This window comes from Silurus aristotelis (genome assembly GCF_946808225.1).
Source record: "Silurus aristotelis genome assembly, chromosome: 10".
NCBI classification, from domain to species: domain Eukaryota; kingdom Metazoa; phylum Chordata; class Actinopteri; order Siluriformes; family Siluridae; genus Silurus; species Silurus aristotelis.
Window position 1 is genome coordinate 19,952,264 of NC_139583.1, and position 16,513 is coordinate 19,968,776.

At 40.2% G+C, this 16,513-nt stretch overlaps 1 protein-coding gene across 9 annotated transcripts in view; it reads left to right on the forward strand.

Moving 5' to 3' along the window:
- The window catches only part of trip12 (thyroid hormone receptor interactor 12), a 47,676-nt gene that overhangs the window by 11,831 nt on the left and 19,332 nt on the right, over positions 1-16,513 (forward strand). For 4 of the 9 annotated variants that reach the window (XM_083552565.1, XM_083552573.1, XM_083552566.1 and 1 more), the window contains 15 exons: positions 889-1,008; positions 1,780-1,902; positions 2,022-2,905; positions 8,435-8,540; positions 8,702-8,832; positions 10,525-10,608; positions 11,007-11,093; positions 11,354-11,505; positions 13,121-13,156; positions 13,681-13,776; positions 13,931-14,023; positions 15,063-15,224; positions 15,529-15,597; positions 15,744-15,909; positions 16,049-16,166. In XM_083552565.1, the coding sequence (XP_083408691.1) occupies positions 938-1,008; positions 1,780-1,902; positions 2,022-2,905; positions 8,435-8,540; positions 8,702-8,832; positions 10,525-10,608; positions 11,007-11,093; positions 11,354-11,505; positions 13,121-13,156; positions 13,681-13,776; positions 13,931-14,023; positions 15,063-15,224; positions 15,529-15,597; positions 15,744-15,909; positions 16,049-16,166 (2,378 nt within the window). In that variant the 5' untranslated portion in view covers positions 889-937. The remainder of the gene's footprint in view (positions 1-888; positions 1,009-1,779; positions 1,903-2,021; positions 2,906-8,434; positions 8,541-8,701; positions 8,833-10,524; positions 10,609-11,006; positions 11,094-11,353; positions 11,506-13,120; positions 13,157-13,680; positions 13,777-13,930; positions 14,024-15,062; positions 15,225-15,528; positions 15,598-15,743; positions 15,910-16,048; positions 16,167-16,513) is intronic. The other 5 variants (XM_083552568.1, XM_083552569.1, XM_083552570.1 and 2 more) reach the window with 2 other exon arrangements.

The following is a 16,513-nucleotide window of genomic DNA, read 5'->3' on the forward strand; positions in this document are numbered from 1 at the left end:
GTTTAATCTGTAATCGAATTACATGAGGAATCGTTACAACCCTAGTTATATATATATATATATTTGAAAACATGTCTTAATCTACATACTCAATAATTAAAGTTACAATTTCTTGCTGTTTCAAACAAACAAACAAACAAAAAACTTGAAATAGCACAGGTCAAATCTTCATACATCATTGCACATATGCAGTATAGTGATAAGTGTAAGCATTTCCAGTTGTTTCAGTGTAAAATATTAGAAGGCATTTCAGTGTACACAGATCTCCAGATTAACATCGACGAAACCTTAATCATAAACCGAAACCAGTGCACCAGATTTGTGTCCACCGTAGTTAAATATATATATATATATATATATATATATATATATATATATATATATATATATATATATATATATATGCCGTCATGACTCTCTGTGCTGCGAGCTGAGCCCATGCCCCGCCTCCAACTTGCACACCACAACACTGCTGCTTTCTGCATCAAATTACTTCTATGCAAAGCTTTTCTATTTCATATCTCACTGACTTCATATGAATGCAGGGCATTACAAATACCCCATAGCGCTGTATAGGATTTTAAATACAGGCACTACTCTGATATTTAAATACATGTCATAATTACCAACTTTGAGATTGTTGACCTGAATTGATTTTGACTGCACATGAATTGTTTTTAGTTTCATGTATGTATTATTTTTCTCTCTCTCTCTTTTTTTACACACGCACATGGACTGGCCTTTAGTAAGCTGTGCATGGTATAACAGATGATGTAAAATTGTTTGAGCATTGTTCGTATGAGCCGAGTTCCAGGAATATTGCATACGCACCATTTTTTATAATGTTTGTCTTCCCCCTTTCTTTTGCCTTTCTCTCTGTCTCTGTAGTGAATGGTAGTGTCTATAAAGGGTATGTCCCTTCAGGAGAGAGGTGCCAATGTCCATCAGGATTAATCACACTGCAGGGGGGTCACTGCGCCGATCACAGAGGAACACACTCGCCACCAGGTCTGTACACCCACAACACACCAGTGTGTGTAAATAGTTTCTAAAATTAGAACAACTGTATGTTTAACACTGATGATTGGTTGCTAGAAAGTGACAAGTGCATAGTAGTTTTATGAGAAGTATTAGAATTTTGACTGATGCCAGTGCCAAGGTGGTATTATAATTGCCAGTCGTGTCAGACTTTGGCTAAGAATGAATGAATAAATGTAATGTTATCAATCACCCACAATTCAAGTTATTGATTCTGCATTATTATAATTTTTTTTTAGTTTAAACATGAGCAAATTCTAAACCAGTGAGTCTAAACCATTTCGAAAGGAAATTGACAAACTTATACACAGAAATATTGATGATGGGGTTGTGTTGTTTGTCTTGTTTAACTCCTAATAACCGGTCGTAATATTCATGTATACTGTTGAATGCACAGTATATACACTAAACTGCTGATGTCAGGATGCTTGTCGTACAGATGTTTCACAAAGGATTCTAACTTGTTGCATACTGGTTTTGTTTTGTGTGCTTGGTGATTTAAACAAGTCCAAACCTGCCCAAAGTTCAGTCGTTAAAATTGTGAGAAAGACAGGCTTAATTCTTGAATCACCTTTTCTCGTACGGTCTGTGCAATGTTTTCAACTGAATTCGAACAAAAATATATTTCTTAGGGCTCGTTGCTTTGTTTGCTGCAGAGTAGATTCTTAAATGTTTTGCGGTCGAGTTAATAATGTGGTAATGTTCTAATACTTGTCTTTTTATTGTGTAACTCCTTTCCAGGTTGCAGTCAGAACAAACCAAACAAAAGACAAATTCCCCTCCTGAAAGTAGAAGATCATATACTAAAGCTTCCAAAGCCCCGCCCACGCCTGCTGGCTCCTCACGTGGCCACGCCCCTCGAAGGTTGTGCCAACACTGAGTGACTCAAAGACTTACAGATTAATTTTATTAAAATGAGTTTTGCTTATTTTTCTGCTTCTGAAACTTAAGTATCTCTCTGTTTGTTTGTCTCTTTCTCTAAGCAGAAACAGTCTTTCTCTCTCTTCACATAGTCACTCTACATCTGACCCGGATTCGGAGGCAGCAGGAAGCTCAGGCCAATACGAGCAGCGTGAAGTCAGTAACAACCGTGCCCTCAAACGTAGTTCTGCACCTGATCACAACACCACCACCTACTCACCCAGCCCGGCCAAGCGGCCCAAAGCTCCGCCCCCCGAGAGCTCTGAACAGCCTGCACTTGCTGATCCTACTGCTGACCCCGCTCCTGAACTCCCATCTGCAGCCAGGTCTAAAAAGCGACGGTTGGCCTCAGAACATCCTACTAGCAGGACACTAAGCAGGAAGAGCGGCACGTGCCCTGCCACTAGCCCTTCCCAAAAACGTAAAAAGGCAGACACCCCGTTTAGTTCCTCTTCTTCCTCCTCATTCTCTTCCTCTTCCTCTTTTTTATCCGGCTCGAGCAGCGAGCTGGCCAGCCGCTCATCCAAACCCTCCAAACTGGCGTCCAAATCGGCCGCCTCGGCCAAATCTGTGACCGACTCCGCCTCTTCCTCCTCCGCTTCTTCCTCCTCCTTCACGTCCTCTTCTTCCTCCTCTTCTTCTGTGGTGGTCGCGGGTGCCAGCGGCTGTGCCCCACCTTCACAGGGTGCCCGGCTTAAGCAGGGTAAAGATCAGAGCAAGTCGCGGCGCTCTCGCTCCGCCTCCTCGCCCTCTCCTCGCCGCAGCAGTCGCGATAAAGAGCACAGCAAATCCAGCACAGCTGCTTCTAAATTTGATTGGACGAGCCGCTTCAGTCCCAGAGTAAACTTACCGAAGCCCAGACTCGCCCTGCCCGGATCCTCCAAACCCGAAACTCCATCGGGGTCCAGCAAACCCGGTCCGAGCGGACTGCAGGCCAAACTCGCCAGTGAGTCTCTCACTCTGACCAATAAGGCTTTAACCCTCAGTAACACCTCATTCTTCTAAAAATTCTTTCTAAATCTTCTGCGTTCCTGTATATATCGCATACTGTCACTAGCGATAGTTATTTCGATTCATCCTAGTTACTCAAAAATGAGAACTTCCTTTATCAAAAAGAGTTTTTCACTTCTTACATCAGTTTGATCAATGCAGGCTCGTTTTGCAAGAAGGGTCACGAATGAGGATAGGAATATATTCAAAATCATTCACATAACAAACACATTACATACATATGGAGTAGATTTCAGTGTTACAGTAAGTATGAAAAATAGGCGTCCGTCATTTTTGCACATACAGGTATAGCAGACCTTGATACAAACATGTACGTGTAGTGGATTATGCTCTGGCAACATAACCCAAGGCCTGTTTGTTTCTAATGCACCATTCCACACTTTCTCTTCTTGATAAAAGGGTGGAGAACTGAACGAACCACATGCATATATAAGTGAGTCAGTACATCCTTGTTTGTTCACCCAGGTTGTTTATTTTGTACACAAAACACAATTACCATTTTTCTGACGTTTTACAATTGTTCTGAGATTCTTATAGCATGACTCCGCCCCTTTCTCCTCTTGTTGAACCAGGAAGACTTGCATCTCAACTGATTTGAATTATTCGGCGGTTTAAAAATTCGCTCGCGACCGACGTTTACCATTTCAGTTCATTTTCGTGACAGGCTTCACTTCAGTTTGTGCTGGGCCACGCCACGTGACTCAGTTTGTACAGATTCGGTACCACTCTCGTTCAAATCCAACAGCAAGTCTCGCTCATTATAGACGTATTTATTTATTTTTTTTATAGGTTTGACCAAATAACATGGTGAGACGTAAATGAAGGAGAAATGTGAGTTTATGAATTAACATTCATTCGAAAATGCCAGTGCACCTGCTGTTTGAGTGATGATATAGGAGGTGTGCTCTATAGCAGCTTTGCTATTAAGAAAGATCACAAGATGGCATTTATCGCTGTGCGCAATGAACAAGCAAAACGGAGCAGTTACGATGTGGCATAAAATCCTAATGGTCATGTCTGTAATAGTACATATACACTACATGGACAAAGGTATTGGGACACCAGACTTTTCCAGCCATATGTGGTTCTTCTTCAAACTTTTACCACAAATCTGGAGGTACATAATTGTACTTGTTGTATATGGGGGAGTGGTAGTGTTATTTTCCCTTTTTGCTTGAACAAGATGCTTCTGTAAACAAAGCCAGCTCCATAAAGATTTTTTTTCCATGGGTTGGAGTATAAGATCTTGAGTTGCCTGTTATAGAGCGCTGACCTTGACCCTATTAAACTCCTTTGGGATGAATTGGAATGCTAACTGCACCGCATGGCTCCTCACCCTACATCAATACATGAATTTACTAATACCTCTGTGGCTGAATGACCCCATATCTCCACAAAATTTAGTAACCCATCTTCCCAGAGGAGTGGGAGTTATTTTGACCGCAAACGAGAACTAAATGTGAAATTGGATGTTCAGAAAGCACATACAAATCTAATGCGCAGGTGTCCACAAACATTTGGCCATAGAACGAATGTGTTACTTTGTAAGCCAAATGAGGATCAGCTATTTTTGGAAGTCCCTTTTTCGTGACCGATTTGATATCCTTATCCGGGTAAACGTTTTTAACCGTTAGCACGGTTTTAAACAAAACCTTGTTCAGATGTTTCTAGTTGTATTTAATTCAGTGTTGCTTCTCTGCAAATAATTTATCAATATTTATATTCATAATTAATAATTAATCCATCATTTATACCTATGCAAAATTCAAAAGCTTCATATTACGTCTCATCTTGCGACCCAGTCTGGGCACTGATCAGGGTGTTGTTTCTATTTTAATTTATTGAAAAATGTTTACTGTTTTCTATAAAAAATAAAAAAAAGAACGATCATCAAACTTACTGATGATGGCATTGTAATATCTAAAGCCTTTTAGCATGTATGGGAAAAGATTTGGGTCAGACTCTCAGCCAGATATGACTTAATGACTTAAGTGTGTAATGTAATAAATACAAGCTAGCTCACAATTCTGCTTTAAAAAAAAATTAAACTGATCAATATAAAAGTGGAATATTTTAACTGTTTAGGTTTTTACTGTGACTGATAAGAAAATAAGTCGTTGGTCATGTTGCCATAAGAGGAGTGTCCTTGTGTAAAGTGAGCAAGGGCTCTTACCAGCGTTTGAACTCGTGTACACGATAGACAGATTCATGTTCTAGGGTGATGGTACAATGTTGCTAGACATAACAAGGAGGAAACATAAGGTAAACTGTTGCCTGCCATTGGTTTGCTTGCGCTTGAGAGGGAGAACGTGAGCTGGGCTAGCTGATAGATGAAAGTCTGGTTCATAAACAACTCCGGTTGCCATGTCTAAGCAGCTTTAGTATAAATGATGTATTTAGAATCATTCCATCTCTGTGCAAGGTGTTTCCTCACTATGCTGCCTTCTCTGTTTTTAAAGTTAAGAAGACAAACCCATATCCTCTTTGTCATGAAATTTCATAGTAGAAAGTAGAAAAACGTAGTTACATTATGCTGAAAATGGCGCCTGTTTCCAGCATCGTTGTACAAAATGCTTCAGAATATCTGCTTTAGAAAAACTGAAATTTTCCGTTGTTTTCTAATTGCACGTAACCTGATTGTTTTGAGCTTTGGGTTATGTGGACAGTCAACAAGTTGTTGCTATACAGAGAATATGAAACTGTGATTGAATTCTAGCCAGCACTTGTCAGAGCTGTTATAGAAATGATAGCAACACCTTCTGACCAGTCAGAGTAGAAACTTCAGCAGCAGAGTGGTATAGGAGTAATATGATAGGAGCATATGGCTGACTGATGCGATCAAGTTTCACACGTAGATGCAGCTCGAGGGTTCAGAAAGTTCATTGCAGAGAGAACATTTTGGTTCTCATGTCATGATTCTCCTTGGCCCAAAGGTTGAATTTGAGTTTGTGGACCAGCGCTGATGTTATGACTTAGTCGCCTTTTATTGCCCCTAGACATGTGTTCTGTAAGTGGAGAGTCGAATGGCCGTCAGAAGTGCTACATCAGCAAGATTTTGCTATTTGCTTAGGTGATCTCGCGAGCTTTCGTCTGACATTTTTGCAGTCGAGGCTTTGTTGCTGTCGAGCGTCTTCTCTCTTACGTGCAGTCTGTGTAGGACAGTCTCGGTTCGAGTTTATTCCACTGTAAAGGCTTCCGGGAAGCTGCTGTGTCCTTTTCTTTCACCCGCGTTCACTCTTGACTCGACTGTTACAGGCATGAATTATTAAGTGGCGCCGAACTGATTATTCTCTCGCTGTGTTTACAATCCATAGTGCTGGAAGGCACCTACGTGTGCGCACTTAAATCAGAATAAAGTGAACCGACACGGTCAGGGCGGATCATATTTCAGTCTGGTTTGAATGGAAAGTTTTAATCGTAGATTTAAAAATCAAATCAAAACAACAACAAATCCTGGGGCGGGGTTTTTTTTTTCCCCCTTGTGGTGATTCGTTCCCCAAGTTGTTACCAGAAAATTGGAGGTGAGAGCATTATATTTTCTCTTCACTTGAACAGCCGGATCCAAACCCGTTTTAGCATGACAATGCCCCATGCACAAAGCCAGATCGATGAAGATATGGTTAACATGGGTTGGAGTGGATCTTAAATGGCCTGCTAGAGAGCTCTGATCTCAATCGTACTTAAAACCTTTTGGATGAATTTAAATGCTGGCTGCAACTCAGGCCTCCTCACCTCACCTACATCAGTACTTGACTTGAGTTACACCCTTGTGGCTGAATAAGCACACATCTCCATAAGCACACTCTAAAATCTAGTTGAGAGTGGAGGTTCTTATAACAGCAAATGAAGGCTTAATATGGAATGGGATATTAAAAAAAGCACATACAAATGATATGGTCCAGGTGCCCACAAACCTTTGTCCATATATTGTATGTTCACCCAAAGTCCAACACATGCAGTGATCATTATAGTGCAAGGACTTTTTTTTTTGATTACAGTGAGGATGAAAAGCGCTATAGAAATAAACTTGAATTGATTGATAACCGTAGTGCATCAGAGACCTCTATAAATCTTAGTGCATTGTCATTTTATTAGTTATCTCATTTCTCAAGAATGTATCATTTAGCCTGCTTGTTAAACCAGCCGTTATCGGCTTCGACTGGATTTGTTTTGCTTTAAATTCTGTTGCTTCGTGGCAGGTCCAGTTGTTTGTGACTACGCAGTGGAAAAACACCCTTGGGCAGATGTTGGCAGCCAGCTAAAGTAGAACACAAGCTTGTCTGTATGTTAAATACAGCATGTTAGACCTAATTTAGGTGCACCTTGTTAACCTCTGCTTCAGTGTGCACTAATGAATGGACACTCGTCCTCTTCTCTCAGGTCTCTGTAGCGGTGATGGTTGTGGGGGGGTGATCGGCTCACGTTTCAGCCGAGCTCTGTGCTAATAATAGTCTAAAAATAAGCCAAAAATACGGTCGCTACAGTAACTTGCAGATCGAGAATCTCGCCTAGCCGATCGCAGAGGTAGGACATTGAATTAATTTATTATTTTTTATTGTTGTGCAGTTTTCGAAAAGTGAACATATCCTTTAAATAAAGCACAATACCATCTTGCTGCTAGATCAGGACAGCGGGCTGACCGTTTGGTATAAGAATCTTATCTAGGTTGGATTCCAGATTTACTGGTCTCTATAATGGCATAACAGAACCGCTATCGATCGGCGTGAGAAATCCGAGCCGTGCGTGTAGTGTACACAGAGAAACGCAGCCCCTGTACTGAACCTTGGCTGCGTCAGAAGGAAACTTTGCAAGTAGATTTTGCAACTTTACTGAAAACGGCCATTCTGGTAAGCACGCGGTCATGGGAATTGGACTGTGCTGGGTCTCAACTCTAGGAGTGTCATCGAGCTCGGTGGATTTGAGCGCGGTTAAGCTGGTGACCTTTACAAAGCAACACAGATTCATGAGGTGAACTCGGTGTCCTGGTGGTTTTTTGTGAATTCTTGAGTGGTGCAAGGTGGCCTAAATGACAAATGACCCCAGATATTTTGAAGCTATTTTGAAGCTTGTAATGTACAGATATTTTGAAGCTTGTAATGTACAGCACAATGGGAAGGTGAAGGCATTCCTGTTTTGCAAACAAATTGTAGACATTTGTCATCGAAGTGCAGCCCTTCCAGCTCCTCTCGTATGAGCATCTCTGATTTATTGGCATCTCTCTTTGGATTTAAATAAACCGAATAACGAATGAAGCGAATAATTGATTCACTTTGTGTTCCTGATGTGCAGATTTGTGAAATCTACACAAGTCAAAGACGCGCACGCACGCACACACTTCTCCAAATGATTTGCTGAGTTGAATCCTGCATTTATTATTACTTGCTGCTTAAAGCAGTGCCATTGCACATATGGGAACTTGTGTGTGTTTAGGTTTAAAGATTTGCCATTGTGTGTGTGTGTGTAGGTCTGAGAAAGTCCAATAAGAAGCGTAGTGAGTCTCCCCCCGCAGAACTCCCCAGCTTTAGGAGGAGCACACGACAAAAGACCACGGGCTCCTGCGCCAGCACCAGGTACCACAGGCTGTTTGTGTGTGAGAGTAAATTGGAGATGTTAAATTACATTATTTTCCAGATTATAACTGTTTGTGACAGATTTTACTATCTTGCTCTCTCTGTAACTGCTTCTCTCTTTGCAACTTCTTGTCTGTCTGTCTCTCTGTCTGTCTGTCTAGTCGGCGAGGTTCAGGTTTAGGGAAGCGTGGTGCAGCTGAAACTCGCCGACAGGACAAAATGGCTGAAAACGACAACAATCAGGATGGAGCCAATTCATCACGCACAGAGGAGACACCACAGGGAGCTTCAGGTGCACGCACACACGCACACCGAGCTTGTGTCGTCACGTTAAACTAACTTAACTCATCTTATACATCACTGCTTGCATCCCACAGGAGTGTTGTGATTGGCCATGTCCATGCTTAATAGAATGTTGTTTGGCAATGTTCAGTTCATTTATTTATTTATTTATTTTTTTTATCGAATATGGAAAATCTGTTCTCTGTTCCCCTTTTTACAAACTCAGGTAGATGTCAGGTGGTTATTTAGAAATACATTTAGAAATAAAATAAAAATCTGTTCTGCTGCTTTGATGCAAGCACATGGCAGTTAGGAGGATGTATATGATCTCTTCTAGGAAGATGGTCCACTAGATTTTGGGGTGTGGTTGTGGAGATTTGTGTTCATTCAGTCCAATCCATGTAAACCATATCTTCATGAAGCTAGGTGGGTGTGCACAGTGGCATTGCCATGATGGAACAGTTTTGAGTCTCATAGTTTAGTGAAGGAAAAATATACCACATCCAAAAAAACATGCTATGCAATCGTATGCCTCCAAGTTGTCTAAACAGTTTGAGGAAGAACTGCATATGGCTGGGAAAGTCAGGTGTCCTAATACTTTTGTCCATATAGTAAATTATTATTAGTTTTTTGTCATGTTTCTGTTTGTCTATGATATGATGCTATAATTGCAGTTTACAGGTATGGTGTTTGCAGGGTACACACTATTCACCACTAGGGCCAAGTGCACATAATCATATCTATAGTATCAGAATCGCAAACACTTTTACGCCTCGTCAATAATCGCTTGTTTGGTGTTGTAAGGGTGTGCACTGTACACAATCCCAGTCTTTTACCTGGGGGCATCCTCGTCAGTGCATGCCTTATTCCAGAAAACCCAGTATCTCATGAATATAAACACCTTTAGTCCTGTGACTAGCACTAATTTGAACAGAAAAAAATTAAAACGCCAAATTGAGTTTCTGACTCAAGTATCCCACCACTGGGAGTATATCAGAACGACACTATTATGCCATTTACACGATGACCTGTTTAATCACAATCCCTCGCTAGCTTATTTACTTTTGGATACAGATCAAGCAGGGCTGAAGTGGTTAGTTCTGCTAGCACAGATGGTCACCGCATTAGTATTAGCTCCTCATGTTTACACTGTGCTAACTGTTCCCAATCTCACTCCAAACTAAAGAACATGTGCTCGTTTTGAAGACATTTGCTGTGTCCTGCGAAGAAAATGTACTCTCTGTTGAAGGGAAAAAGAGGAAAAAATAACTTTTTGTGAGTGCAGCAAAAGTACACAGGTGCTGGGACATATTAAAAAGGGTTATGTGACAAAAAAAAAACAACTCGTTTGTTATTCCTTATATAATTTTATTCACCATTCTCTTGATGCATTTGCCTGCGTTTCATTTATGCCTCTGTAGTGCGTCCTGTTAAAAAATTAATAAAATTGTGGGCAATAATAGCCATGTCCACTGTTTAATGTTTTGAAAATCTACAGGATACTGTAATTTATATACTGTGATTTGAGGCACACTAATATAATCCTGGATACTATTTAGGATGGATGTTAGGTGAATTAGTCTGCAGCAGTTTTATATGAAGAATATTGCAGCAGGTTTTGACACAAACTTGCAGGTATACATTTGAGGGCTTTATTTGGCTTACCTGTCTGTGTTGTATCTCTCTCTCTGTGTGTGTGCAGCCTCAAGTTCAGTAGCTGGAGCCGTTGGAATGACCACATCCGGAGAGAGCGAATCAGACGACTCGGAAATGGGCCGATTGCAAGGTAACGCCCACGTTTACTCACATTTTCTTTCAGCAGCAGAGCTCTTTACACCAAAACTCAGCTTATTTAAAAGTTGGGAAACAATGAACATTATTGAAATGAAACATGTCACAGTTCTCAGGCATTGTGCATCCCATTGTGCCATGTCTGTTTTCTCTTTACCTTAGTAATAACATATAGGAGTAAATAACACTTGGTCCATAAATGAAATCTTGTACTAAACTGTTTGAAAAGCATTAATTCAGACAAGTGTACAAAGAGAGAGGGCATCTTTTAGACCCACCAGATGCATCATGCTTTAGTGTGGTGTTGTTGTTTTCTATATAGATTCTTTATATTGTGTATTCTCTCTGTGCTGCAGTCTTTTTTTTTTTGTAAAGTGTGTTTATTGTTTCCAGCTCTGCTGGAGGCACGTGGTCTGCCCCCTCATCTCTTTGGACCTCGTATGTCTCAGCTGTTCCATCGTACCATTGGCACTGGAGCAAGTGAGCGACCTTCTGTTGTTTACAGATAGTGGGAATCCCTTCAAAGACTAAATATAGATGCAGACTTAAAGGCTAAATATAGTGTATTTAAAATAAAAACCTCAGAATAAGTAAAAGAAACAGCAAAAATGATATATGTTTATTTGTGTTTATTGAATGTGTTGTGCCAGATTAGATTTTTTAGGTCCAGTTTAGAAGACCAGTGTTGTTTTCGGTTTGTTTTGCATATTATTATAAAAATAAATTATGCAATTTATCAGGTTCGAAGGCTCAGCAGCTGCTGCAGGGTCTTCAGGCAACAGGGGACGAGTCTCAGCAGCTGCAGGCAGCCATAGAAATGTGCCAGCTGTTGGTGATGGGGAACGAGGAGACACTGGGAGGATTTCCTGTGAAGAGTGTCGTACCTGCTTTGGTCAGTATGTCTTTCAACTGTACGCCATTTCATTCAGCTGCCTACCGCTAGTCTGAAGTTAGCACAGGGCTGACTACATTCAAAGTTGAATGGCAAGCAGAAGAAATGTATATTTAATTTGTGCCTAAAGTATTGCTCGACACTTCACAAAACTATAAGAAACAGAATTGCACAATTTTAAAAACAATGAACTCTGTGCAAGGTATTTAAAACGGTTAAATTAACAGCATTTTTTGTTTACTTAAAAACAACAAAAAAATTTAACTACTGCTTGGAGCTGATGATCCAGATCTCCGTAGCCAGTGAAAGTAGTTTAAGTTCCACCACCTAGGATATCTTTTAATGGCCGAAATGAATTTTGGAAGTGTTAACACAGAATGCTGTGTATTTGTAAAGTAATTTTTTTGCCACAGAGTGCGTTGTTTTCAGTTTCTGATTGATTTCTATGGAAGGATATTCCGGGCAATATTTAAACGGAATTGCAAATTGTAGTTGCAATTGCGTTTTCCATATGTGGACGCATAAATTGTGACGTTCAAATGCAAAGCTTGCTTTACCGTTTGCCTTTTTGCGAACGCACAGTGATTGGCAAATTTCAAATGGAAAAACAGTTTATTTTTATGACCATGTCATATTTAAATAGCAATAATATATAATATAGTTTCACCCCTGACACTTGATTGACAGTGCAAGGCATCAGAAATTCCATTAAAAAATGAATAGCTATTTCATTCGAGTTTTGGTAGGCTACATATTTAACTCAACAAATGTGAAAAATCAAACGTGGGTAATTAATATCGCTATTTAACATGGTCATAACTTGTAAGGCACAGAAAATACATTTGCAAATGGATTTTGCTTTTCCGTTTAAAATTTGGCAGTCACTGTGCGTTCAAGAAAGCGCAAAACATCAACGCAAGATTTTGCGATCGGTTTGTGTCACAATTTACGCGTCCACATGGTAAACGCAATTGCAAATACAAATTGCAATTACTTTTGACAATTGCCTGGAATATCCTTTTATATATTTCTTCTTAACCTTGTTTTTTTATTTGGTTACATTCAAGACTTTTGGCACAAATGTAATTCCATTGAGATAACAGGGTTGTGATTTGACATAGCACGATATCTTGCTAGTTAGAATTTTATATCCTGCCACTTCTGTCACTTTTCTCCCATGTAGAAATCTCATAACATTTTTTTATATTTATTTCCCATAGTATGCAAAAAAAAAGCTTTGTGAGGTAAAATGTTTTGCAATCATGTGTACGGAAAATAACTTAAGATCTATAAAACCACAACGCACTGTATTGTTAGGATTTACAATGCTGTTATAACCCCTGCTCTGCACACCACTAAATTTAATACTACAGCAGTTCACAAACAATTATAGTTTTTATTTGTTGGTCAACCGAATCTCTGGTTATGAGGAAAATTGACTCTTAGAAATCATTGTCACTTAAGATTCCTTCTATAAAAGTTTATAAAAAAATCTCATCCGTTATGCTTCACTCTTGTAAATGGTAAAAATAGTAGTTATGTGGATCTTTTCTATTTAGCATCCTTTAGACTCAATCTAATTCAAAATGTGTGTTTTGCTGTTCTCTCCCTACAGATCACGCTGTTACAAATGGAGCATAACTTTGATATTGTGAGTATGAGCCAGTGCTTTATTCACTTTGGTAATTTTGTTTTTTCACTGGTAATTCATTACATTTAATGCACTCCAGTAACAGCCCATTACTGTAAAACAGGCTAGCTTAGATATTAGCTTTGTACATTTCAACCAAAAAGCCATAATATTTAAACACCACAGACAGGTGAATTGCATATTTGGTCAGTTTCTGGAATTGAAGTTTTTGGAGTGGGAAAAATTAGCAAGTGTAAGGACTTGAGGTGATTTTTACAAGGTCCAAATTGTGATGTCTGGGTTAAAGCATTTCCAAAACAAACAGGTCTTTTTGAGGATGAAGGGCAAATCATGAACCAAAGACATCCAAGTCTCACTGATGCACATGGGGAGAAAAGGCTAGCCCTTCTGTACTGTTCCCCTGGAAGAGCTCAGTGCTGTAACGCAAATGGCAAATTTAATACTTAATTCTTTGCTGCTATGTAATTTGCTTTATGTCTCGCTTAGTGTGTTTTATATTTAAATTAAACCTGTTTGTATTTCAGATGAATCATGCATCTCGTGCTCTTACCTACATGATGGAGGCTCTGCCACGCTCTTCAGCTGTAGTTGTAGATGCCATTCCTGTCTTCCTGGAAAAGGTGAGCACCTACTGAATTACTGCATTATATATGCAATATAATATGATCTTGTAAGCAATGCGTGAAATACCTTCAGTAGGCATGAAGCTGGTTACCAGACCAATTTGGATGAGGTCTCATTAATTTTTTTTTTTTGTCTATTCTCCCTGTGTAGCTTCAGGTGATCCAGTTTATCGATGTAGCCGAACAGGCTCTCACTGCGTTGGAGATGCTCTCAAGGAGACACAGCAAGGCCATCCTCCAAGCCGTGAGTACACAACACACACTACATCAACTGATAGTAGCCGTTACAGTTGGTAGTGATTTTGACCACTTAATCTGTTGTCATATATGCACCGACTGGGCATTATAAAATTATGAGCGGTGAGGGAATACACTGATTATCTCTTCATCGTGGCATCTGTTAGTGGGAGGGGCATATTATGCAGCAAGTATAAAAGAACATTTTGTCCTCAAAGTTGGGGTGTTAGAAGCAGGAAAAATGAGCAAGCGTAAAGATTCGAGCGAGTTTGAAAAAGGGGCCAAATTGTGATGGCTAGACAGCTGGGCCCGATACATAAAACTGCCAAAACTGCAGCTCTTGTGGGGTGATCCTCGTCTGTAGTGGTCAGTATCTGTGAACAGTGGTGAACCAGCGACAGGATCATGGGCAGCCAAGGCTCACTGATGCACATGGAGAGTGAAGGCTGGCCTGTGTGGTCCGATCCAACAGACGAGCAACTGTAGTTTGAATTGCTGGAGAAGTTAATGCTTGACGGGTCACGACTGTTTTGCCAGCAAAGGGGGACCAACCCAATATTAGACGGTCAGAATGTTTTACCTGATTGGTATAGGTGACAGTCATGACATCATCTAAGGTTCTCTGTGCTGTTTCCTTAAGCTGCCATGACACTACACTTTTCATTCCATTGACTTCGATTCAATACATGACACCAGCAATGCAAACTCTTATCAGGTAGAAATGAGGGATGGGAGATTGCTACGTCACAGTGTATAAAAATAAAAATTTAAGATGAAGAAACTCTAATCATATGATTAGTTTTATGTTGTTGGTTTGCAGTGCTGCTGCATACACATTTTGTACAACATTGGGCAGGAACCGGATTATGACATTTTAGAAAAGGGTTATCAGAAAAAGTTTGAGTGCTGAAAGTCTAATGTGATCCCGGATTTAGTCGTGGTTGAACGCACTAGAGGTCGAAGCACAATGTAGACTGGGAATAAATTTTTTTCCCGAACACAGTGCAAGTTATGCTCACTCTGTGATTCTCTCTCTCTCTCCACAGGGCGGGTTGGCCGACTGTTTGCTGTATCTGGAGTTTTTCAGTATTAACGCTCAGAGGAACGCGCTAGCCATCGCGGCTAACTGCTGCCAGAGCATCACACCTGATGAGTTTCACTTTGTAGCCGACTCATTGCCTCTACTCACTCAGAGACTTACACATCAGGTACAAATACCATGTTTATGGGGGAGCATCAGGGTGCTCAGAAGATAAAGCTCCATGTGTAAAGCAGTTTGCGTAGCATGCTTATATGGCTAAATTGCTTGTCATTAAAGTTTCATTTATTTAGTTCAATATATATGTAGTGAATAGTTCCAGTATCAGAAAAATTGTTTTTCAGTTTGCGATCTGTTTTAATTGTGTGTGTGTTCATTACACTAGGATAACCTGAATGTGCATATTATATAGAAATTCTTTTCAAACATGATCCCTATGTAGGCTCTTGATCCCTTTACTCTTTTTACCATAGGATAAAAAATCAGTGGAAAGCACGTGCCTCTGTTTTGCCCGGCTGGTCGACAATTTTCAGCATGAAGAGGTACATTTTTCTTAAAGGTCAAAGTGCTAAATTGCTGTACACTACCTAATGTGATCAAGCATGCAGAAGAGCTTCCACATAACCCATCTTGACATCTTTTTTTTTTTTTCTTCACTGTGCTAACATTTGACCTTTGCCACATGTAGAATTTATTGCAGCAGGTGGCATCACGTGACCTGCTAACGAACATCCAGCAGCTTCTGGTGGTGACTCCGCCGGTGCTGAGTTCAGGCATGTTCATCATGGTGGTGCGCATGTTCTCGCTCATGTGCTCCAACTGCCCCAACCTTGCTGTGCAGCTGATGAAGCAGAGTAGGACTTTCTCTCACTCTCAACACAAAACACTAATACCTTCGTAAATTAGCTACAGAGCTGACGATTGAACTAATGTGTGTGTGTGTGTGTGTGTGTGTGTGTGTGTGTGTGTGTGTGTGTGTGTGTGTGTGTGAAGATATTGCAGAGACACTGCGTTTCCTGCTTTGTGGAGCATCCAACGGAAGCTGCCAAGAGCAAATCGACCTCGTTCCCAGAAGCCCCCAGGAACTATATGAGCTCACCTCCCTCATCTGGTACCTACGGTTTATAGATATGCGACTTGTGTTTGGATGTGGTTGCCTGCATTTTGAATCAATCTTGAAACGGCAGTCTTTATTGTTTTTTTCTTATTAAAGTCTTTGGGTTAAACAAATTGCAAAACAAATGAGAGCAGTTTTGCTTGCAGGATTTTCTTTCCGATCGTCCATATTCGATTTGTTTCTTAGTTTGGGTGAATCTAATCCACTAAAGGTTTCCACTTTGGGACAATGCCCATTGTTAAAAGCGTTATACAATAAAACATACTTTAATTACAAGCCACTTAGAGATACACTCTACAACTATATGAAAGTTTGTGAATACCTGATCATAAGATTCATAT